The sequence below is a fragment of the Coregonus clupeaformis genome, chromosome 27 (assembly GCF_020615455.1).
Source record: "Coregonus clupeaformis isolate EN_2021a chromosome 27, ASM2061545v1, whole genome shotgun sequence".
NCBI lineage: Eukaryota > Metazoa > Chordata > Actinopteri > Salmoniformes > Salmonidae > Coregonus > Coregonus clupeaformis.
This window is the reverse complement of record NC_059218.1, coordinates 36,461,287-36,486,501: the sequence shown is the minus strand read 5'-3', so window position 1 is coordinate 36,486,501 and position 25,215 is coordinate 36,461,287. Positions and strand designations below refer to the sequence as shown.

The 25,215-nt window shown below is 43.1% G+C and overlaps 2 protein-coding genes and 1 pseudogene across 2 annotated transcripts; 1 reads left to right on the top strand and 2 right to left on the bottom strand.

Annotated features, from left to right (window-relative positions):
• The first annotated feature begins 1,187 nt into the window (after positions 1–1,187).
• Positions 1,188–21,441, top strand: LOC121541985 (claudin-4-like). Its single transcript, XM_041851402.2, has 2 exons — positions 1,188–1,787; positions 20,521–21,441. The coding sequence occupies exons 1-2, from the start codon at positions 1,305–1,307 to the stop codon at positions 21,151–21,153; spliced, it is 1,116 nt and encodes a 371-aa protein (XP_041707336.1). The 5' UTR covers positions 1,188–1,304; the 3' UTR covers positions 21,154–21,441.
• LOC121541986 (claudin-like protein ZF-A89) lies at positions 15,057–16,026 on the bottom strand. The gene has a single exon (XM_041851403.1). The coding sequence runs from the start codon at positions 15,623–15,625 to the stop codon at positions 15,068–15,070; it is 558 nt and encodes a 185-aa protein (XP_041707337.1). The 5' UTR covers positions 15,626–16,026; the 3' UTR covers positions 15,057–15,067.
• Positions 17,630–24,472, bottom strand: LOC121541989 (annotated as a pseudogene).
• Between the last annotated feature and the right edge of the window lie 743 nt (positions 24,473–25,215).

Below are 25,215 nucleotides of genomic sequence, written 5' to 3'. Positions count from 1 at the left end.
TTTAGTCATTTAGCAGACGCTCTTATCCAGAGCGACTTACATGAGCAATTAGGGTTAAGTGCCTTGCTCAAGGGCACATCGACAGATTTTTCACCTAGTCGGCTCGGGGATATCACCTGGTGATATGTGTAGGGGTGTGGCTTAAGGCACATACCTTCTACAGTCTCATCACCAGGTGATATGTGTAGGGGTGTGGCTTAAGGCACATACCTTCTACAGTCTCATCACCAGGTGATATGTGTAGGGGTGTGGCTTAAGGCACATACCTTCTACAGTCTCATCACCAGGTGATATGTGTAGGGGTGTGGCTTAAGGCACATACCTTCTACAGTCTCATCACCAGGTGATATGTGTAGGGGGTGTGGCTTAAGGCACATACCTTCTACAGTCTCATCACCAGGTGATATGTGTAGGGGTGTGGCTTAAGGCACATACCTTCTACAGTCTCATCACCAGGTGATATGTGTAGGGGTGTGGCTTAAGGCACATACCTTCTACAGTCTCATCACCTGGTGATATGTGTAGGGGTGTGGCTTAAGGCACATACCTTCTACAGTCTCATCACCAGGTGATATGTGTAGGGGTGTGGCTTAAGGCACATACCTTCTACAGTCTCATCACCAGGTGATATGTGTAGGGGTGTGGCTTAAGGCACATTCATTCTACAGTCTTTTAATGTGTGTGTTTTGGTAGTGACATCACCAGGTGGGACTGCATTATTTTGAGAAAGATGCTTAAAAATAAACAAAACTACTAATTAGATCAGTATCTTTCAATGTAATAATAGAACAACTCAAGATGTTCTATTGAAATAATAGTGTTAAATACAAAAATCAGGAGTTGTTTTATTTTCAAACGAAGTTTCTGAGTCAGCGTTTGGGACAGAAATAAATGTATAAACAATAGGAGAGTTTCTGGTCAGGTGACATACCTTAGGAAACCAGTTTCACTTGGTAGAGAGAGAGAGAGAGAGAGAGAGAGAGAGAGAGAGAGAGAGAGAGAGAGAGAGACACAGAGAGAGAGACAGAGAGAGAGAGAGAGACACAGAGAGAGAGAGAGAGAGAGAGAGAGAGAAAGAGAGACAGACACAGAGAGAGAGAGAGAGAGAGAGAGAGAGAGAGAGAGAGATGAAAAAACTCCTCCCTATTCCGTCACTTTTTCACAGTAAACCCTATAAGTCAGAGACGTAGAGGAGGTGAGTTCTTCATTGTCAACATCTACCCTGTTCAGGCTATACTCTCCTGTCTCTCTCTATCTCTCCTTCCATCAGCTCAATTCGTCCATACTACCAGGGCTCCATCAGGATGGTGTCGGCTGGGCTACAGATGCTGGGCACGGCCCTGGCGATCGTCGGCTGGCTGGGAAGCATCATCATCTGTGTTCTGCCCATGTGGAAGGTGACAGCCTTCATTGGAGCCAACATCGTCACCGCTCAGGTCATCTGGGAAGGGTTATGGATGAACTGTGTGACCCAGAGCACGGGACAGATGCAGTGTAAGGTCTACGACTCCCTCCTGGCCTTGCCCCAGGACCTGCAGGCTGCCAGGGCTCTGATCATAATCGCCATAATCGCTGGCGTGTTCGCCATCCTGCTGGGCATCGCTGGCGGGAAGTGCACCAACTTCGTGGATAACGAGAGGTCCAAGCCCAAGGTTGCCATCGCTAGCGGAATCGTCTTCCTCATTGCTGCCCTTCTGGTCCTGGTCCCTGTCTGCTGGTCGGCCAACACCATCATCCGAGACTTCTACAACCCCCTTTTGGTCGAGGCCCAGAGGAGGGAGCTGGGAGCCTCACTCTACATCGGCTGGGGCTCCGCAGGGCTGATGATCCTGGGCGGGCGCTCCTCTGCAGCTCCTGCCCCCCAGCGATGAGAACCACGATGTCAAGTACTCCAAGGCTGCTAGCTCCGTGGCTGGCAGCAGCAAGGCCTACGTCTAGAGGGTTAGACACACCACAGACCAGACCACCACAGACCAGCACCAGGGGATGAGGGGATGGACAGCCAGCCTGGTGAGAGGACTGAAGGGAGGTGGTGTTGAAACTCTCAAGGTTGTTCACTGTTCTGTTTTAATGTTTTTACTGAAGCTTTTGCCACATTCTTCGCACGAATGAAGTTTCTCTCGTGTGAATTTGCTGATGGAGTTTTTTTGCTTTTACTGTTGTGCTCGACTGTGGTACCAAAGTGAAATATAAGGGTCAATGTATGAGTGTGTTGACAGTGTGTTGGCTAAAGTATGTACTTTTCTAGTTAGTGTAAAATGTGATGTCAGTTGCTGTGCAAATCATTTATTCAAATGTAGAAGAATCCTTCTCTAGGACCTCAGAGAAAAAGTATACAATCAAGCATCGTAAAAACAGAATTCCACTCAATCTTGAACAACATTGTTATCATTTTTAAAGCATGGTTTTGGACTTTCCAGAATGTAAGTTTTAAAACAACTGGCACGTTCATGAATTAGGGAAGGTTTAATTTAACTGTTCTATTAATATTGTTTTATGTTTTTGTATGTCGCCTTCCGACTATCACATGGATATCTTTTGTTTTTTTATCACTCAGTACTACCATATATTATTATTCATATTCATATTATTATTATTATTATCTGCATCCTAAGGCATATTTTAAACCAATATATTAAGTATTCTATTATTCCAAATAAATGTTTTTAATAAACAGTTATATTTCCAAGTTAGACCTTTATTTCAGGTTTTAAAAAATGTACATCTTTTTTAAAACTTTAACTCATAATGACAGTTTATTTTCCTGAGGGGAATAGCACAATGTGTATGTATGTGTGTCACACACACACACACCGAAAGTCTGTGTAGTGTGACACACCGAAAAACAACTTGTTGGGCAGTGCTGAACTCAAATAATTGTGCATGAAGGAATCTGTGCAAACAGGTATGTTACTAAGAGATGTGACGATGTGGCCTACTTCAGAGTGGATGCTACAAATCAAACCACAGACAGAAGGAGGGAGAGGGAAAATAAGTAGAAACAGAGAGAGGGAGAGGGAGAAGAGGTAGAAACAGAGAGGGAGAGGGGGAAGAGGTAGAAACAGAGAGGGGGAGAGGGAGAAGAGGTAGAAACAGAGAGGGAGAGGGGCTTGAGTGGCGCACTGGTCTAACTCCTGAGTGGCGCAGTGGTCTAAGGCACTGCATCGCAGTGCTAACTGTGCCACTAGAGATCCTGGTTCGGATCCAGGCTCTGTCGCCGCCGGCCGCGACCGGGAGACTCATGGACGGCGCACAATTGGCCCAGCGTCGTCCAGGGTAGGGGAGGGAATGGCCGGCAGGGATGTAGCTCAGTTGATAGAGCATGTGTCCATGCGTGCGTCCATATACATGCATGTTAAGAGGTTTCAAGTAGTGTTAGCAGCCCTGAGGAAAAACACACATTAAAGCCTCCTCTTTAGATTCTGGCATGCACATCCCAGAGAGCCATCCCAGTTAGCAAAATTACATTTAAAATACATATTTTTCAGATGTTGAAGTGAAGTTCATTTTAAGTTCTGAATGAAAGTTGAAAAGATGTAATTTACATTGCAAAATTGTTTTATTTATTATTTTTCACATCTGTCACATGCACTTATTTTAACTTTTTACAAAAGCTTTAGAACTGGCGGCAGTGATGTTTGAAGTAGCCTACTGAATAAACCAACAGGCCACTTTAACTACAATAACATTCTCAGTAATGATTACAGAGTTCTTTATTTCTTGCTATGACTGTGATATGTTGTTGTATATATAATTACATTATTTTATGTTTTTCCATTGTTGGACATAAAAGACTAAAGACACCAGGAAATCAGCTCCAAGTGATTTTGATTTAATAAATCTGTTCCCAAGTATTCCCATGTATAAGAGAGAGCCACGTGATGGTTACAAATGTAAGCAAGGTTTGAAATGATTATGTTTTAGTCAAACATATCTCTTTGGGCTTCTGGAGGTCAATTTGCAGTCCACAAATTATTTGTAATTATGTTCCGGCCCTCTGACCATCCGCTCAAGAAAAAAAATAACCCACGGCTGAATATAGTTGATCATCCCTGGTGTAGATGAACAGGAAGAAACAGGTTAAAGAAGGATTCTTGAGCCTTGGTGCAACTCAATAGTAGGAAGGTGTTCTTAGTGTTTTACACAGTCAGTGTATGTGGGTCCTTCTACAGAAGCTGTGCAAATTGGGGGTTGGAAGAAGATTATAATTTGTATACTTTCTTCCCCAAACTTTCAGCACACTTATCTTCCAACATACAAGTACTGTACACACATGGGCGGTGTGTTCAATAGGGCGATATGGGCGACGCACTGCCAAACGGGAAAAGGAAGGGATTTTTTTTCTAATCAATTATATCACGGCAACAGTAGTTCAGTGTTCACGTCTGATCTGCCAGCCACTAAATGTCCAATCAGGCTAAAGTCGTGCTTCAAATGTCCCCGCCCGTTTTGGGGCGATTTCAGTCAGGTTGAAAATCGCCCAGAAGTCTCTCATAGCCTCTAATGTAAAATATTTTTTTTTCAAATTTCAGAGCTTTCAATACAATCTCTATGGGTTTCTGAGGGCTTGCACTTACGCGCTTTCGTCATACGTAACGTAACCATGAACGTAACTAAGAAAATAGCGGGTAGCAGCATCAATCAATTCACGTACTACTGTCAAGATGGCTATAGCGTTCAGTGCAACTCGATTGTCTCTTTGAAAGAAGTTCACATCAAAGAGACAACCACAAAGTGCAGGAGCGCTTTTTTGAGTTCCTTCCCATCTCGGAATTAACCTCAGTCTCAATCGCCAGTGTGCTTTTGGAGAGACTGAACGGTCTTTTTGCCGACGACGTGAAAGTCAAACTCATTGCGCAAGCGTACGATGGAGCCAGTGTGATGAGGCGAGAGAAGGCAAAAGGTGCGTGAGCATTTCAAGAATGGCCATTACGTGCATTGCTATGCGCATCAGCTGAATTTGATCATGCAGCAAGCTAAAAAGTAACTAGTAAACTAGTCCTCAGCATGCCTGATTTCAATGAGAAAGTCATTGACCGCTTTGCTGCATTGAAAGAGAGAAGAGAACAGTTTCAGTACAAGTAATGTAGCCTCTCTCTCTCTTTGTCCCTCCCTGTCTGTCTCTTTAACACACACACGCCCAAATCAGTTCACAGTTGATGTTGTTTAAAATAGTTATTTTTCATTTAAAAAAAAGTAAACAATTTTTTTTACAAATCTATACAATTGGCCAGAATATGGTTGTTCATATTTACAAAGCCATACAGATAGCTGTGTTTACCTTTTCTAGAAATTATTTTCAAATTCTGTTTTCAGGCAAAATGTCTATCACTGTTCATTTTCACAAATATATACAAGAGGGCAGAATATGGAAGTCTATAAAAATTTCTTATTACCAATAACTTGCATCAATGTTTTCAGTAGCCTCTATCAAAAGCTCCTGCTTGCTCAGGTGCACATATTTCCAATTCAACCATGAGGCCTTTTTGAAGCAAGTAATGTGTATATCAGTATTGACTTATATGCTGCCCCTGTCTTCATGTTGTTGCTGGACATATCTTTTTTAAAATGTGTGTAGGTCACCTAAATCATCAGAAAAATTGCCCCCCCTGAGAATTTTTTCAGGAGCCGCCACTGTGTACACATACAGTGAGCTATAAAAGTATTGGGACAGTGCCACATTTTTTTTTGCTTTGTACTCCAGCACTTTGGATTTTAAATGATACAATGACTATGAGCTTAAAGTGCAGACTGCCAGATTTAATTTGAGGGATTTGCCATCCATATCTGGTGAACCGTTTAGAAATTACTGGACAAAAGTTTAGTATTTGGTCCCATATTCCTAGCATGCAATGTCACAAGCTTGATGTAGTCATTGTGCCCTATGAATATGGGACCAAATACTAAAATTTGTACTACTTTAATACACATATACTGTCAGTGAATTTGTCCCAATACTTTTGGTCCCCTAAAATTTGGGGACTATGTACAAAAAGTGCTGTAATTTCTAAATGGTTCACCCAAAATGGATTAAATTAAAGCTGACATTATGTACTTTAACCTCATAGTCATTGTTTGATTCAAATCCAAACTTTTGGAATATAGAGCCAAAATAAGAAAATATGCTTCACTGTGCCAATAATTACGGAGGGCACTGTATCTCTATGGGGTGAATTGTTTTGTTTGTGACCGTTTCGTTTGGATAATTTTGACTTATTTTGGACTGTAAAGAATCCCATAGCTAACATATGGCTGGCTAGCTTTCTTTTGGACAGATGTACATTCAAGCAAACATAGATTTGAGTCCCCAAACCCCACTTCACATATTTCTTGATATATTAGCTGTTCGTTAGTGACACTTCTTAGAAATACATGAAGATTTACCAACTTCCTCACCAATTTACTCCAAAATGTTTGCAGACAAACTACTCACTATATATCCATGCTGGTGAGGGGTGCAATCTCATTACATTTACATTTACATTTTAGTCATTTAGCAGACGCTCTTATCCAGAGCGACTTACATGAGCAATTAGGGTTAAGTGCCTTGCTCAAGGGCACATCGACAGATTTTTCACCTAGTCGGCTCTGGGATATCACCTGGTGATATGTGTAGGGGTGTGGCTTAAGGCACATACCTTCTACAGTCTCATCACCAGGTGATATGTGTAAGGGTGTGGCTTAAGGCACATTCATTCTACAGTCTTTTAATGTGTGTGTTTCGGTAGTGACACCACCAGGTGGGACTGCATTCTTTTGAGAAATATGCTTAAAAATAAACAAAACTACTAATTAGATCAATATCTTTCAATGTAATAATAGAACAACTCAAGATGTTCTATTGAAATAATAGTGTTAAATACAAAAATCAGGAGTTGTTTTATTTTCAAACGAAGTTTCGGAGTCAGCGTTTGGGACAGAAATAAATGTACAAACAATAGGAGAGTTTCTGGTCAGGTGACATACTTTAGGAAACCAGTTTCACTTGGTAGAGAGAGAGAGAGAGAGAGAGAGAGAGAGAGAGAGAGAGAGAGAGAGAGAGAGAGAGAGAGAGAGAGAGAGAGAGAGAGAGAGAGAGAGAGAGAGAGAGAGAGAGAGAGAGAGAGAGAGAGAGAGAGATGAAAAAACTCCTCCCTATTCCGTCACTTTTTCACAGTAAACCCTATAAGTCAGAGACGTAGATGAGGTGAGTTCTTCATTGTCAACATCTACCCTGTTCAGGCTATACTCTCCTGTCTCTCTCTATCTCTCCTTCCATCAGCTCAATCCGTCCATACTACCAGGGCTCCATCAGGATGGTAGTTGTCACATCTCACATTGTCACATCTCAGGCCACATTGTCACATCTCTTAGTAACAACCTGTTTCCCTCTGAAGTAGGCCACATTGTCACATCTCTCAGTAACATACCTATTTCCCTCTGAAGTAGGCCACATTGTTACATCTCTTAGTAACATACCTGTTTCCCTCTGAAGTAGGCCACATTGTCACATCTCTTAGTAACAACCTGTTTCCCTCTGAAGTAGGCCACATTGTTACATCTCTTAGTAACATACCTGTTTCCCTCTGAAGTAGGCCACATTGTCACATCTCTTAGTAACAACCTGTTTCCCTCTGAAGTAGGCCACATTGTTACATCTCTTAGTAACATACCTGTTTCCCTCTGAAGTAGGCCACATTGTCACATCTCTTAGTAACAACCTGTTTCCCTCTGAAGTAGGCCACATTGTTACATCTCTTAGTAACATACCTGTTTCCCTCTGAAGTAGGCCACATTGTTACATCTCTTAGTAACATACCTGTTTCCCTCTGAAGTAGGCCACATTGTTACATCTCTTAGTAACATACCTGTTTCCCTCTGAAGTAGGCCACATTGTTACATCTCTTAGTAACATACCTGTTTGCACAGATTCCTTCATGCACAATTATTTGAGTGCAGCAGATAATATAGAATAAAAATATTAATAATAATATATGGTAGAACTGAGTGATTAAAAAAACCAAAGAAATCCATGTGACAGTCGGAAGGCGACATACAGTGGGGAAAAAAACTATTTAGTCAGCCACCAATTGTGCAAGTTGTCCCACTTAAAAATATGAGAGAGGCCTGTAATTTTCATCATAGGTACACCTCAACTATGACAGACAAAATGAGGAAAAAAAATCCAGAAAATCACATTGTAGGATTTTTTATGAATTGATTTGCAAATTATGGTGGAAAATAAGTATTTGGTCAATAACAAAAGTTTCTCAATACTTTGTTATATACCCTTTGTTGGCAATGACACAGGTCAAACGTTTTCTGTAAGTATTCACAAGGTTTTCACACACTGTTGCTGGTATTTTGGCCCATTCCTCCATGCAGATCTCCTCTATAGCAGTGATGTTTTGGGGCTGTCGCTGGGCAACACAGACTTTCAACTCCCTCCAAAGATTTTCTATGGGGTTGAGATCTGGAGACAGGCTAGGCCACTCCAGGACCTTGAAATGCTTCTTACGAAGCCACTCCTTCGTTGCCCGGGCGGTGTGTTTGGGACCATTGTCATGCTGAAAGACCCAGCCATGTTTCATCTTCAATGCCCTTGCTGATGGAAATGAGGTTTTCATTCAAAATCTCATGATACATGGCCCCATTTATTCTTTCCTTTACACGGATCAGTCGTCCTGGTCCCTTTGCAGAAAAACAGCCCCAAAGCATGATGTTTCCACCCCAATGCTTCACAGTAGGTATGGTGTTCTTTGGATGCAACTCAGCATTCTTTGTCCTCCAAACACGACGAGTTGAGTTTTTACCAAAAAGTTATATTTTGGTTTCATCTGACCAAATGACATTCTCCCAATCCTCTTCTGGATCATCCAAATGCACTCTAGCAAACTTCAGACGGGCCTGGACATGTACTGGCTTAAGCAGGGGGACACGTCTGGCACTGCAGGATTTGAGTCCCTGGCGGCATAGTGTGTTACTGATGGTAGGCTTTGTTACTTTGGTCCCAGCTCTCTGCAGGTCATTCACTAGGTCCCCCCGTGTGGTTCTGGGATTTTTGCTCACCGTTCTTGTGATCATTTTGACCCCACGGGGTGAGATCTTGCGTGGAGCCACAGATCGAGGGAGATTATCAGTGGTCTTGTATGTCTTCCATTTCCTAATAATTGCTCCCACAGTTGATTTCTTCAAACCAAGCTGCTTACCTATTGCAGATTCAGTCTTCCCAGCCTGGTGCAGGTCTACAATTTTGTTTCTGGTGTCCTTTGACAGCTCTTTGGTCTTGGCCATAGTGGAGTTTGGAGTGTGACTGTTTGAGGTTGTGGACAGGTGTCTTTTATACTGATAACAAGTTCAAACAGGTGCCATTAATACAGGTAACGAGTGGAGGACAGAGGAGCCTCTTAAAGAAGAAGTTACAGGTCTGTGAGAGCCAGAAATCTTGCTTGTTTGTAGGTGACCAAATACTTATTTTCCACCATAATTTGCAAATAAATTCATTAAAAATCCTACAATGTGATTTTCTGGATTTTTTTTCTCAATTTGTCTGTCATAGTTGACGTGTACCTATGATGGAAATTAGAGGCCTCTCTCATCTTTTTAAGTGGGAGAACTTGCACAATTGGTGGCTGACTAAATACTTTTTTTCTCCACTGTATAAATATATACAGTGAGGGAAAAAAGTATTTGATCCCCAGCTGATTTTGTACGTTTGCCCACTGACAAAGAAATGATCAGTCTATAATTTTAATGGTAGGTTTATTTAAACAGTGAGAGACAGAATAACAACAAAAAAATCCAGAGAAACGCATGTCAAAAATGTTATAAATTGATTTGCATTTTAATGAGGGAAATAAGTATTTGACCCCTCTGCAAAACATGACTTAGTACTTGGTGGCAAAACCCTTGTTGGCAATCACAGAGGTCAGACGTTTCTTGTAGTTGGCCACCAGGTTTGCAAAAATCTCAGGAGGGATTTTGTCCCACTCCTCTTTGCAGATCTTCTCCAAGTCATTAAGATTTCGAGCCTGACGTTTGGCAACTCGAACCTTCAGCTCCCTCCATAGATTTTCTAAGGGATTAAGGTCTGGAGACTGGCTAGGCCACTCCAGGACCTCAATGTGCTTCTTCTTGAGCCACTCCTTTGTTGCCTTGGCCGTGTGTTTTGGGTCATTGTCATGCTGGAATACCCATCCACGACCCATTTTCAATGCCCTGGCTGAGGGAAGGAGGTTCTCACCCAAGATTTGACGGTACATGGCCCCGTCCATCGTCCCTTTGATGCGGTGAAGTTGTCCTGTCCCCTTAGCAGAAAAACACCCCCAAAGCATAATGTTTCCACCTCCATGTTTGATGGTGGGGATGGTGTTCTTGGGGTCATAGGCAGCATTCCTCCTCCTCCAAACACGGCGAGTTGAGTTGATGCCAAAGAGCTCGATTTTGGTCTCATCTGACCACAACACTTTCACCCAGTTCTCCTCTGAATCATTCAGATGTTCATTGGCAAACTTCAGACGGCCCTGTATATGTGCTTTCTTGAGCAGGGGGACCTTGCGGGCGCTGCAGGATTTTAGTCCTTCACGGCGTAGTGTGTTACCCATTGTTTTCTTGGTGACTATGGTCCCAGCTGCTTTGAAATCATTGACAAGATCCTCCCATGTAGTTTTGGGATTCCTCACCGTTCTCATGATCATTGCAACTCCACGAGGTGAGATCTTGCATGGAGCCCCAGGCCGAGGGAGATTGACAGTTCTTTTGTGTTTCTTCCATTTGCGAATAATCGCACCAACTGTTGTCACCTTCTCACCAAGCTGTTTGGCGATGGTCTTGTAGCCCATTCCAGCCTTGTCTAGGTCTACAATCTTGTCCCTGACATCCTTGGAGAGCTCTTTGGTCTTGGCCATGGTGGAGAGTTTGGAATCTGATTGATTGATTGCTTCTGTGGACAGGTGTCTTTTATACAGGTAACAAGCTGAGATTAGGAGCACTCCCTTTAAGAGTGTGCTCCTCGTTACCTGTATAAAAGACACCTGGGAGCCATAAATCTTTCTGATTGAGAGGGGGTCAAATACCTATTTCCCTCATTAAAATGCAAATCAATTTATAACATTTTTGATATGCGATTTTCTAGATTTTTTTGTTGTTATTCTGTCTCTCACTGTTCAAATAAACCTACCATTAAAATTATAGACTGATCATTTCTTTGTCCGTGGGCAAATGTACAAAATCAGCAGGGGATCAAATACTTTTTTCCCTCACTGTATATATTTTATATATATATATATATATATATATATATATATATATATATATATATATATATATATATATATATATATATATATATATATATATATATATATATTTATATGTATACTACCAGTCAAATGTTTGGACACACCTACTCATTAAACGTTTTTTTGTTTATTTTTACTATTATTTACATTGTAGAATATTAGTAAAGACATCGAAACTATGAAATAACACACAAGCCAACAAGTGCTCAGCATATATGGGAACTCCTTCAAGACGGTTGGAAAAGCATTCCAGGTGAAGCTGGTTGAGAGAATGCCAAGAGTGTGCAAAGCTGTCATCAAGGCAAAGGGTGGCTATCTGAACAATCTCAAATATAAAATATATTTTGATTTGTTTAACACTTTTCTGGCTACTACATGATTCCATATGTGTTATTTCATAGTTTTGATGTCTTCACTATTATTATACAATGTAGAAAATAGTAAAAATAAAGAAAAACCCTGGAATGAGTAGATGTGTTCAAACCTTTGACTGGTATTGTATATATTAAAACACTTGCTCAGAAAATGTATATATAATGTATTTTATCTATTTTTCATTGTTGAACGTAAAAGACTAAAGACACCAGGAAATCAGCTCCAAGTGATTTTAATTTAATAAATCTGTTCCCAAGTATTCCCACGCATAATAGACAGACACGTGATGGTTACAAATGTTAGCAAGGTTTGAAATGATTATGTTTTAGGTAATCAATATATCTGTTTGGGCTTCTGGAAGTCAATTTGCAGTCTACAAATATAAAGCCTTGCACACCTAAATTGTACAATATTTGCCCATTATTATTTTCAAAATTCTTCAATCTCTGTCAAGTTGGTTGTTGATCATTGCTAGACAGCCATTTTCAAGTCTTGCCATAGTTTTTCAAGCCGATTTAAGTCAAAACTGTAACTAGGCTACTCAGAAACATTCAATGTCATCTTGGTAAGCAACTCCAGTGTCGATTTTTAAACATCTACCAATCAGTGTCCTTCTTTGCGAGGCATTGAAAAACCTCCCTGGTCTTTGTGGTTAAATCTGTGCTTGAAATTCACTGCTCGACTGAGGGACCTTACAATTATCTTTAAGTGTGGGGTACAGAGATGGGGTAGTCATTGTTGAATACAGAATGAGTCCATGCAACTTATTTGATTTGTTAAGCACATTTTTACTCCTGAACTTAGACTTGCCTTAACAAATGGGGTGAATACTTATTGACTTTTCATTTTCTATTAATTTGTAAACATTTCTAAAAAAACAAAATCCACTTTGACATTATGGGGTATTGTGTGTAGATCAGTGACACAAAATCTCAATGTAATCCATTTTAAATTCAGGCTGTAACACAACAACATGTGGAAAAAGTAAATGGGTGTGAATACCTTCGGAAGGTACTGTAAGTACATACATACAGTATATACATACAGCCCACTGCTGGCTTGCCTCTGAAGCTAAGCAGGGTCGGTCCTGGTCGGTCCCTGGATGGGGGACCAGATGCTACTGGAAGTGGTGTTGGATGTCCAATAGGATTTCATTTAATTTCCCTCTGGTCTAAGGAGATCCCAATGCCTCAGGGCAGTAAAGGGGGCATTGCCCTGCATTGGGTGCCGTCTTTCAGATGGGATGTTAAAATGGGTGTCCTTACTCTCTGTGGTCACTAAAGATCCCATGGCACTTATCGTAAGAGTAGGGGTGTTAACCCCGGTGTCCTGGCTAAATTCCCGATCTGGCCCTCATACCATCATTGCCACCTAACCATCCCCAGCTTCCAAATGGTTATTCATCCCCTCTCCTCCCACCGGTAACTCTTCCCAAGGTCGTTGCTGTAAACGAGAATAAACTGAGTCTCAGTCATCTTACCTGGTAAAATAAGGGTCAATAAATACATTAAATAATTATTACATTGAATGTCAACACTGCCTTTAATTGATATAAATATCACAATATTTCTGCAAAATAAATAAAACAAACATTTTGCATTCTTAAATGTGTCATTTTGTGTGTCTACACTTCATACAATCAGACAAATGCTCAGCGATATAGGAGAGCAGTTTATTGATAATGTTGTCCATCACATGACTCATCATCATTACAAGGTCAAAGGAAGTTACTATTAATCAATTAGTTTACCTAACATAATCTATATCAGATTTAGGTTTTGATCAAAGACAAAATGCATTTTATTACTAACCTGACCTAGGTCACCTAGTCTGATCTAACCTGACCTAGTCTGTTCTAACCTGACTTAGTCTGTTCTAACCTGACCTAGTCTGTTCTAACCTGACCTAGTCTGTTCTAACCTGACCTAGTATGTTCTAACCTGACTTAGTCTGTTCTAACCTGACTTAGTCTGTTCTAACCTGACCTATTCTGTTCTAACCTGACCTAGTCTGATCTACCCTGACCTATTCTGTTCTAACCTGACCTAGTCTGTTCTAACCTGACTTAGTCTGTTCTAACCTGACCTAGTCTGTTCTAACCTGACCTAGTCTGTTCTAACCTGACCTAGTCTGTTCTAACCTGACTTAGTCTGATCTAACCTGAGTCTGATCTAACCTGATCTAGTCTGTTCTAACCTGACCTAGTCTGTTCTAACCTGACCTAGTCTGTTCTAACCTGAGTCTGATCTAACCTGACCTAGTCTGTTCTAACCTGACCTAGTCTGTTCTAACCTGACCTAGTCTGTTCTAACCTGACCTAGTCTGTTCTAACCTGACCTAGTCTGTTCTAACCTGACCTAGTCTGATCTAACCTGAGTCTGATCTAACCTGACCTAATCTGATCTAACCTGACCTAGTCTGATCTAACCTGACCTAGTCTGTTCTAACCTGACCTAGTCTGTTCTAACCTGACCTAGTCTGATCTAACCTGAGTCTGATCTAACCTGAGTCTGATCTAACCTGAGTCTGATTTAACCTGACCTAGTCTGATCTCTGTCACATATACTGTATAGTCACATACTGTAGCTCCGGTGTACCGTCTCACTTTACCCTGCAATATTATGCAGGGATTCAGTCCTACAGCAGTATATCTATCTGTGTACTCTATGGTTAAAACGCTCTGATGATGCTGGTGAATAAAGAGCTGTCCAGCAGATACCAGCCTCTCATTGCTTGACATTCTTGTTTACAAGCAATTAAAAAACATGTATATCACTCAGAACTAGTCTTCTGTCTGTCCTCCACAGACAGCCATGATGGAACACTCTGCCTCTCTGATGCTGCAAAACCTTGTCTGGAGTGATGGAGGATGTTGTAGACCACACACAGGCTACATCCCAAATGGCACCCTATTTCCTATATAGTGCTCTAATTTTGACCAGGGCTCAGGTCAAAAGTAGTGCACTATATTGGGTATAGGGTCCCATTTGGGATGCAATCACCGCATCTGTCCTGTGCATTTCACCATAAAGTCACTACACAGTTAATCTACAGGCCTCACCTAATACATCTCCACACAAGAACATCCTCTAGGTGGGAGCAATGTGGACTAAATCATCCTAAACTTAGCCCTGTCTTTAGGGGAGTGAGGAGAGAATGTGTTATCCTCTCTCATCCATTCCTCCCCTCATCCATTCCTCCCTTCATCCATTCCTCCCCTCATCCATTCCTCCCCTCATCCATCCAGGACAAGGCCAGCATTTGATATCCTCTCTTCTCTCTTTTGGCATCCATAACTAATGTCCTCCTCCTTTCTCCTCTCCTCTCCTCTCCTCTCCTCTCCTCTCCTCTCCTCTCCTCTCCTCTCCTCTCCTCTCCTCTCCTCTCCTCTCCTCTCCTCTCCTCTCCTCTCCTCAGCACCTGTACGTGCTGCAGAGCATCCCCCCTCCGATCATGAGCAGAGCTCCAGACACCCAGCCCACGTAGATGGACGCCCCCAGCTCTCCTCTCCTCTCCTGGCTGGCCAGGGGGTTGTAGAAGCCCTGGATTATGGTGTGAGCAGACCAGCTGACAGGGATAACACACAACACCCCCGCCGCCATGAACACCGCGCCCGCCGCAATGCCAACCTTTTCCTTGGCCAGCCAGTCGTCATGGAAGAAGTTGGTGCAGCGTGCCCCGACTACAGTCAGCCCGATGGCGAGTACACTGACCCCGAGGGAGACGCAGATGAGAGCCCGGGAGGCCTGCAGGTTCTGGGGTAAGGCCAGGAGGGAGTCGTAGGCTTTACACTGCATCTGGCCCGTGCTCTGGAACACACAGTTCATCCACAACCCTTCCCAGAACACCTGAGCGGTGACGATGTTGGCTCCGATGAAGGCTGTGACCTTCCACATGGGCAGGGCACAGATCACGATGGTCCCCAGGAACCCGATGAAGGCCAGGACAAAGGCAAGGATCTGTCGGCTCATTGTTCCTCCCCGGAATAGTTGAAAGTGTCCACAAGGGGGTTCTGGAAGTATTCTAATGATTATGTTGTCGTTAGCTTGTTGTATCTGACGTGGGGTTGACTTCGCCTAGCTTGTATTTCCTACACTACAAAATGAGACTGGTCTTGGAAAAAGGCCTGATAGTTCAGATGCGGAAAAATCAAATTCTCTATTCTATCTATAAATGTCCATGAATCCAAATGTTGCAGCTAATCCAAGGCAGCTGTGAGAGCAGAGCAGAGCAGAGCAGAGCAGACCAGAGCAGAGCAGAGCAGACCAGAGCAGACCAGAGCAGAGCAGAGCAGAGCAGACCAGAGCATCCCCTTTCTCCTCTTTGAAACTAACAACGATTACAAGTCCACCAGCCAAGGCAGCCGTGAGAGGGGAACAGTGTTGTCGAATGAGAGCTAATTTCCTTGTGTTAGTTACACTGCAGGTATTGTGAAAGGAAATAGAACAGGGAGGGGATTGAGCTAGTTTGTGGCTCAGGTTACCGGCTTGTCCTGATTCCCCAGTATGGGAATGTGTGAGGGTGGACAGTGGTTACCATGGAAATACACTGAAAAAATATATAAATGCAACATGTAAAGTGTTGGTCCTATGTTTCATGAGCTGAAATAAAAGATCCCAGAAAAATTCAATATGCACAAAAAGCTTATTTCTCTAAAATGTTGTGCAGAAATGAATTTACATTCCTGTTAATGAGCATTTCTCCTTTGCCAAGATAATCCATCCACAATCCATCCACCTGACAGGTATGGCATATCAAGGAGCTGATTAAACAGCATTACACAGGTGCACCTTGTGCTGGGGACAATAAAAGGCCACTCTAAAATGTGGTTTTGTCACAAAATGCCACAGATATCTCAAGTTTTGAGGGAGCATGCAACTGACATGCTGACTGCAGAAATGTCCACCAGAGCTGTTGCCAGATAATTGTATGCTAATTTCTCTACCATAAGCTGCTCCAACGTCGTTTTAGAGAATTTGTCAGTACATCCAGCTGGCCTCACAACTACAGACCACGTGTATGGCTGATGTCAACGTTGTGAACAGTGCCCCATGGTTGTGGTGGGGTCATGGTATGGGCAGGCATAAGCTACGGACAACGAACACAATTTGATTGTATTGATGGCAATTTGAATGCACAGAGATACGGTGACGAGATCCTGAGGCCCATTGTCGTGCCATTCATCCGCCACCATCACCTCATGTTTCAGCATGATGATGCACAGCCCCATGTCGTAACGATCTGCACACAATTCCTGGAAGCTGAAAATGTCCCAGTCCCATGGTCACCCGTTGAACATGTTTGGGATGCTCCGAATTGACATGTACCACAGCGTTCAAGTTCTCCACAATACCCAACAACTTCGCATAGCCATTGAAAAGTGGGACAACATTCCACAGGCAACAGCCTGATCAACTTTATGTGAAGGACATGCCGAGGCAAGTGGTCACCCCAGATACTGACTGGTTTTCTGATCCACACCCCTACCTTTTTAAAAAGGTATGTGACCAACAAATGCATCTGTATTTCCAGTCATGTGACATCCATAGATTAGGGCCATATGAATTTTTCCAATGACTCCTTTCCTTATGGATTGTAACGCAGTGAAATTGTGTATTCTAGCCTACTGAAGTTTCAAATTGTTAATGGAAGAAAATTGAGCCATTGTTTGTTTCTAGATACACAGCAAATAACTTCCCATGGAGAACCATTACAATGAGTTACCCTACTTAAATTATGCTTCAGGGAAATATAGGAAGTGGTGCTTATATTCATGTTCACTGTATGTACAAGTGGGTAACCTGCACAAGTAGGAAAATCAGCCAATTAGGGTTAATTGCCTTGCTCAAGGGAAGAATGAAAGATTAGTATATTCTAGCCTAACATTGGAATTGACCTTCAAGAGATTGAGGACTCAGTTTTAAACGCTTCTATACCATAGCCTACTTGAAACAAAAAAGTATTTAAGAACGAGAGAAATTAAAATACAATCATTTATTAAAGCAATAAATCGTTAAACCATTTCATGAAAACACGAACTTTAAAAAAATATAAATCACTCGAATTACAAGGTGCACTGCAGTTAAGCGAAGACATTCACATTCAGGAATAATTTAGATTACATCAATAGTCTCCATTTAAGACAAAACAGGTCCATTTCAGAGTTAATCTTGTCAGACGTAGGCCGCTCCACTGGCTGCAGAGCGCGGGGCAGAATATTTGGCAGAGTACCCCCTCTCCTTGCGCTGGGGGCACTGGCAGCAGAGAAGTGCGCCCCCGATGAGCATCAGGCCAGCAGAGCCCCATCCGATGAACAGCGACGCGCCCATCTCTCTCCTCTGCGCGTCAGTGAGAAGCGGGTTGTAGAAGTCCTTGATGACGGTGTTGGCGGACCAGGACACCGGGATCAAGCAGAGGATGCCGGCGACCAGGAAGAACACGCCGGATGCGATTGCCACCTTGGACTTGGCCGCCTCGTCGTCGATGCAGTTTGTGCACTTTCCCCCGGCCATGGAGAGCAGGATGCCGATCACGGCCACGAGGATGGAGATTACGACCAGAGCCCTGGCTGCCTGAAGGTCCTGGGGTAAGGCCAGCATGGAGTCGTAGACCTTACACTGCATCTGGCCCGTGCTCTGGATCACACAGTTCATCCACAGGCCCTCCCAGAAGATCTGCGCGGTCACGATATTATTGCCGATGAAAGCCGTCACCTTCCACATGGGGAGTGCGCAGATGATGATGTCACCGATCCAACCGATGATAGCCAGGGAAATGCCCAGAATCTGGAGACCGGCGGAGGCCATAGCGTTCTATCTACTCAGACTGACGTAAACCGGGCAGGACTAGAGTTTAGCAGTGGAGATGCTAATTGTTTTGATGAGGATACAGACTCCAACCTTTATACCCACCTACCAGGGCATGGTTACTAATTGGGACGATTGAAAACACCTGTTTATGTTTATTGGCCGATACACACCCACGGAACTAATAAGTGTGCCCAATCTACCCAAATGTCATGCTGCGTTCATATGCTAGTCGGCCTAGGAAACTCAGAAATATCCGAAATGGTTGTAGTTATACACGTGCCGCGTTCAACCAGTTAGCACACGTGTCAAACTCATTCCACTGAGTGCCGAATGTCTTTGGGTTTTCCCTTCACCCGTGCACTTGATTGATGAATTAAGGTAACTAATTACTAAGTAACTCCCCTCACCTGGTTGTCTAGGTCTTAATTGAAAGGAAAAAACAAAAACCTGCAGACACTCGGCCCTCTGTGGAATGAGTTTCACACCCCTGAGCTAGCAAGTCAGACATTTCCTAGTTTTCTAGTTCCGACTAGCACGTGAATGAGGTATCATTCCCATTTCTGCCACCACGTGCTGAACATAGCCTACGCAATTTACTATCACTGATACCAGCTGTCAGTCTATTAGACCCAGTCCGTTCATGTGCAGCATGTTAACTAAACGCAGTTGTATCCACTGATCTCCAAATAACTGAATGGCCATGCTTGGAGAGTATTGAAGGTGCGCCTAGCCTTGGCTGATTCTTATGGATGAGCTGTTGGTTTCTGTGATAAATTGTCCTTCAAACATCCAACAATGGAAATCAAATTCCCACGTGGGCTATTGCCGCTTTCACGTGCTACTCGAACTAGGAAACTAAAATGTCCAACTTGCTTACTGGTTGTAGTTATAGGCCTACACTACACGTGCATCGGATATTCCGAGTTTCCTAGTTCCGACTAGCATGTGAACGCAGCATAAGTCCCTGCTATAATGCTTCTCTTTCATTTCTTCATTTTTTCTTTCCTTCCTTCCCTCTTTTTTTCCTTTTGTATATAACGCGACTGGAGAAAAGCTTTTCAAAAGTAAAGTATCGGCCTACAAAGCAATGCTTTTCTAGATCTCACATAAAATGTGAACAACCTATGTAACGTTTTTTGAGATCTTGGTTGTTTCCAATTTTGTGTTCTTATTTTGTTTACTTCACATTTCATTGGGAAGGCTATTTTATTGGATAACAGCATGCTTTACTGTATTCTGATAAAGACCTTTGCTGAGTTTCGACCATCTGGCATGGCTCCAAAGTTAGTGTCAATCGCAGTGCAGGGTAGTAAAAAAAATACCGTTTGTGATAACAGCGTCCTAATTATTTCATGTTAAAATAAATGACGTTCAAGGTTTTGGATGTAAAAAAAAATTGTGCAATAGTGCAAATATAAAAATAAATCGTGTAACATCTTATTATTTTAGTTATAATGTGTAATTCTTCTTTACGCACTCCCCTGCTCGCTGAATAAGATAAAAGGCTCAGATAGTGTCTGATTAATTAATCAGCCATAGATGACACTCAGTCTGTGTATTGGCCTGTAACCAGCCACGAAACCCTGTCTTATGTATCACACACCTATCCACCTGTGGCAACACTGCAGAGACCGTTAGAAGTCGAAACCTTCCCAAATAAACGTTTGCACAATAATTGTTGCAATACGTGTATTTCATCATTTAGTAGCCTACTTTTGCAGATTGGAGCTGTCTATTTTTTAGCTTCGAAATTATAAGAATTAAAATGTGGTGCATATCTCTTGGCAACGGCCCACGACACATTCAGGTTATCTTTCCAGGATTTTGTACACAGCTTGGTACATTGAGGGGCTTCCTGTGTGGGAGGAACATTCCAGAACTCCAGGACAGCCTGATAGATGTGTGAATCTCTTAGTAACGGAGCCAAAGCCCACCTCGAGGATGGAGGGGGCTCAGTTGGCTCTCTATATAACCTTATTGCGCTATAGGGGTCACACACTCGGTGCGCTTTTTGGAGGAGAAGAGGGAGATCCATATAGGAGCAACAGTAGCAGTAGCCGGAAACGATGGTATCTTTGGGGCTGCAGATTCTGGGCGTCGGGCTAGCGGTGCTGGGCTGGATGGGGAACATCATCATCTGCATCCTCCCAATGTGGAAAGTCTCGGCCTTCATCGGAAACAACATTGTGGTGGCACAGACCATCTGGGAGGGTCTGTGGATGACGTGCGTGGTGCAGAGCACAGGCCAGATGCAGTGTAAGGTCTACGACTCCCTCCTGGCCTTGCCTCCGGACCTCCAAGCGGCCCGGGCCATGGTAGTCATCGCCATCCTCTTGGGCCTGTTCGGGCTCCTGCTCTCGGTGGTCGGGGGGAAATGCACCACCTGCGTCGGGGACCAGTCGGCCAAGGCCCGGGTGGCCATCACTGCGGGGTTGTTCTTCCTTGTGGCCGGGGCGCTGTGCCTGGTCACTGTGTGCCTGCCTGCTAACGCCGTCATAAAGGACTTCTACAGCCCCCTGGTACCCGAATCGCAGAGGAGAGAGCTGGGCGCGTCCCTGTACGTCGGCTGGGGCGCGTCAGGACTGCTCCTGATCGGGGGCGCGCTCCTTTGCTGTCAGTGCCCGTCGAGGGGAGACCGCTATAATGGAGCGAAGTACACCGCGCCCAAGTCCTCTGCGTCGGGGAAATAATTTGTATGAGTTTGTTCGTTTGATATTCGTTTGTTAAAAAAAAAAACACAAAAAATATGGAAAAGGTGTTTAGATTCTTTCGTTTTTGTAAATTGTTTGTCTTGCATGGTGTTACTAATTTATTTGACTACTGTTTTTGGAACGTTCGTTTCAAAAGAGATGTGTGCCTTAGCCCAGTCCGGAAATCAGTCTGGCTTTAAATTTACTCTTCAAAGTTGTAATAGTAGATTGCACAAGGAGCAATTTCGAAATTGGGTAGTGCATCATCAGTTCCTCTTGTCATGTTAGTCATTGCATACCTTAGAGAGCTATTTATAACTTGTCAGAAATGTCCAGATCAACTAACCCATCTCAGCTAACGTCTTTTATTTATTTATTTTAGCCCATAGATATTGTTGTAATTTTGTAGTCACTCAATTATCACATGAATACACATTAGGGGGCACGGGATGTTCCCCAATGCTGGAAGGGGGGAGCGAGTGAAAAGGTTTGGGAACCTCTGCCTTAGCCTATGCAATATTATAGCCTAGTTTACTCTATAGCCTATATTTTGCCTTTTATTTTGCTTGTGCATTTAGAATGGCTATCGATCACTATCGATCACATCAGGAGAGTAATTGAATAATAATTTAAACCTGTTGTTATGAATTTTGACTGAGTTTTGCTCGAACTGTAAACAGACACCATCGTGTTTTTGGGGATTTTCCCTGATTTCTTTCCCTTTTGGAATTACTTGCACATTAGCCTACTTTTACTTAAAATCTGCAAGGACATTGAGCAACAGAAGCACTTCAGAAAACTAAAGGCACTTACTATTTGCTCTTAGAGTGTTGTTAATTAATATTTGGAGTCTTTTTTTGAAATAAACATATTTTCCCCAACGAATTGTGAGAACTGAATAATTAGGGTTGCTCAGCACATACATTATGTTAATGTTCATTTTCAGAAACCCGTCTGAAGGGAAAATGGGTGGTGGGGAAAAGCCTTTTTCGTTTGGACATTTATTTTAACCTGAAAAGGAATCGGTAGATGTGCGATCTGTAGCCTACTGTATGTGAAAAGAGGCGCGCTCCCTGTAGCCATTAACCGGTCATAGCTAGAAGGGATCCATCTTTTTTCAAATTAAAGTCGAAGTGGATTTGTTTAGCATTTTAGCGAACCCAAACCCTTTTCCTAACAACCTAATTATCCTAACCTTCTACTTTAATTCTCCTAACCTGCTGCGTAAATTCTCCTAACCTGCTACGAAAATTCAAATCAGACGTCAATTTGACAAAAGTTGGATTCCTTCTGGCCATGACCCCATAAAACCTGGTCCTCGGCAACGTGTTTCCAGGCGCGCTCAGACGGATTGTCTCGAGGTGTCTCCGACATCTGTTGTATTCAGGGATCCTTCTGTAGAACATTGTCACCCCACGAGGACAGTCAATTTAACAATGTCAAACAGCCCAACGGCGAACTGCACTTGCCCATAGAAATTCCCCTTAATCAATCAACCTAGGTCTATGCGCCTACTTTGCGCAACTTGAATGAACAGAGAACAATAATGTCGCTTAAACAGTGATGCAAAATAAGATTTCTATTCAAACAGAACATTTATTTTCCTTTTCAAATCAACTTTTATTTAAAATGTGAATATTTGTGAAATGAAGGGGAAATGTTTTCACATACTGAAAAGCATACAAAATAGAGTACTCTGATTATAGGATACAGACATAATAATATAACAGTCAATTTGAGCAGAAAAAAAAAAACATTTCAGTTATCACAAGAGGACATCAATGTAAAAGTCACCTAGCCTATTGAAAGTCAAATATCTACAGTGCATGTGGTTAGAAATGGCCTTCGTGCCCTACACATCATAAACAGCGGGACAATACGTCCATTCAATGCCCCCCTCATCTTATTATAGTAGTCTGTTCAGTGGGATGCAACATTCAGAATATAGAAATATACCAAGCGGAGCAGACCAAACATCATATCATGTCATAAGATATAATATATATTTAGTACATAGAGCTGGCAATATATAGAGCAGACAAAACTTAGTGTCGGATGCAATAGAGAATCGGACAACTCAACTCAATAACAGCATCAACATTTCATCTGTAACACTGAACGTTACACCCCAACCAGCTCCTATATCACCAGTCCCATCTTCTGGAAGCATCTGAAACCTCTTCAAAGAGGTTCTTAAATAATGCCCCTCCTCACCTCAACCCCCCTTACTAGCTCTGACTTTGCTGATAGCTACTTTATCTAGGAAAATGTACTTACTGTGACTGTGATATATGGTAGTCCCACCTAGCTATCTGAAGATGAATGCACTAACTGGAAGTGGCTCTGGATAAGAGCATCTGCTAAATGACTACAATGTCAATGTCAAATGTCCCCATATCCACCAGAGACTCTACTGCTCACTCAAACATAGTTCATGGATGGAGGTGTGGTCCGGACGGGGGCAAACTTAGCCGCCACATATGGCCTGCCCATGTTGCCCTCCTTGGGGGGGGGGCAGTTGCAGCAGAGCAGACCCCCTCCCAACAGCAGCAGCCCTGCGGAGCCCCAGCCAATATATAGAGCCGCCCCCAGCTCCCTCCTCTGGGCCTCTATCACCATGGGGTTATAGAAGTCTCTGATCAGCGTGTTGGCCGACCACGACACAGGGATGAGGATGAGGAGGCCGCAGATGATGAAGACGATCCCGGCAATGATGCAGGCTTTGGCTTTGGCAGCCTCGTCCTCCATGCAGTTGGTGCACTTCCCCCCGACGATGGCCATCATGACTCCGCAGACGCCCACAATCACTGCCACAATGACCATGGCTCTGGCAGCCTGCAGGTCCTGGGGTAAGGCCAGCATGGAGTCGTAGACCTTACACTGCATCTGTCCCGTGCTCTGGACCACGCAGTTCATCCATAACCCTTCCCAGATGACCTGAGCGGTGACAATGTTGGCTCCGACGAAGGCAGTGACCCTCCACATGGGCATGGCACAAGTGAGGATGGTCCCCAGCCAGCCAATCATGGCCAGCATTACTCCCATGATCTGGAGGCCCTGGGAAGCCATAGTTAAAGTACAGAAAGTTCAAGGTATACCAGTGCTGCTGGTTACTATGGCTGGTATGCTGAATCTACTGCTGCTGTTGTACAGATGATCGAATTACACCCATGCGCACGTTTTGCCTCTATACGGTTATTTATCAATGATTCGGTCAAGTCGGACTGTTTCTGTCTAGACAATACTGCACAGTCTGGAACACGGAAAGGTTGCAATGGAGGCTCTCCTCTTCTTCCTTCAGACTGACCTGGTGGTCTTCCTCCTTCTGGGATCTGGGATAAAAAGGAGTAAACAGGATCTTATTATATAGTTCACAGTTTGGAGGGAGGGAGGGAGGGTGGGGTTTGGGTTTCTGTGCTCCCAAACAATAGAGGAAAGCCGACACTGGATATCCCTGGGCCTTGTTTCCTGCTCTTTGTGTGTTTTGCTCTCCTGATACCAGCTTTTCTGAAGGACCTCAAGTATCGCTCCCAAACACAGTACAAGGTCTCTCTCTACAACCCCCACCTGGACACAGGCACGCACACACACACACACGCACGCACACACACACACACACACACACACACACACACACACACACACACACACACACACACACACACACACACACACACACACACACACACACACACACACACACACACACACACACACACACACACACACACACACACACACACACACACACACACACACACACACACACACACACACACACAGTATTAACTTCAGTATAGTATTTCCCAAACTATCTTTACAGAGAGTGACATAAACTCTGGATCTTGGTAAAAGACTGAAATGCAGTGGTGTAAAGTACTTAAGTAAAAGTACAACTTATGTAAGTAGTTTTGTGGGGTATCTGTACTTTACTATTTAGATATTTTTACAACTTTTACTTTTATTCCACTGCATTCCTAAAGAAAATATGTACTTTTTACACCCATACATTTTCCCTGAAACCTAAAAGTACTCGTTACATTTCAAATGCTCAGGCAGGAC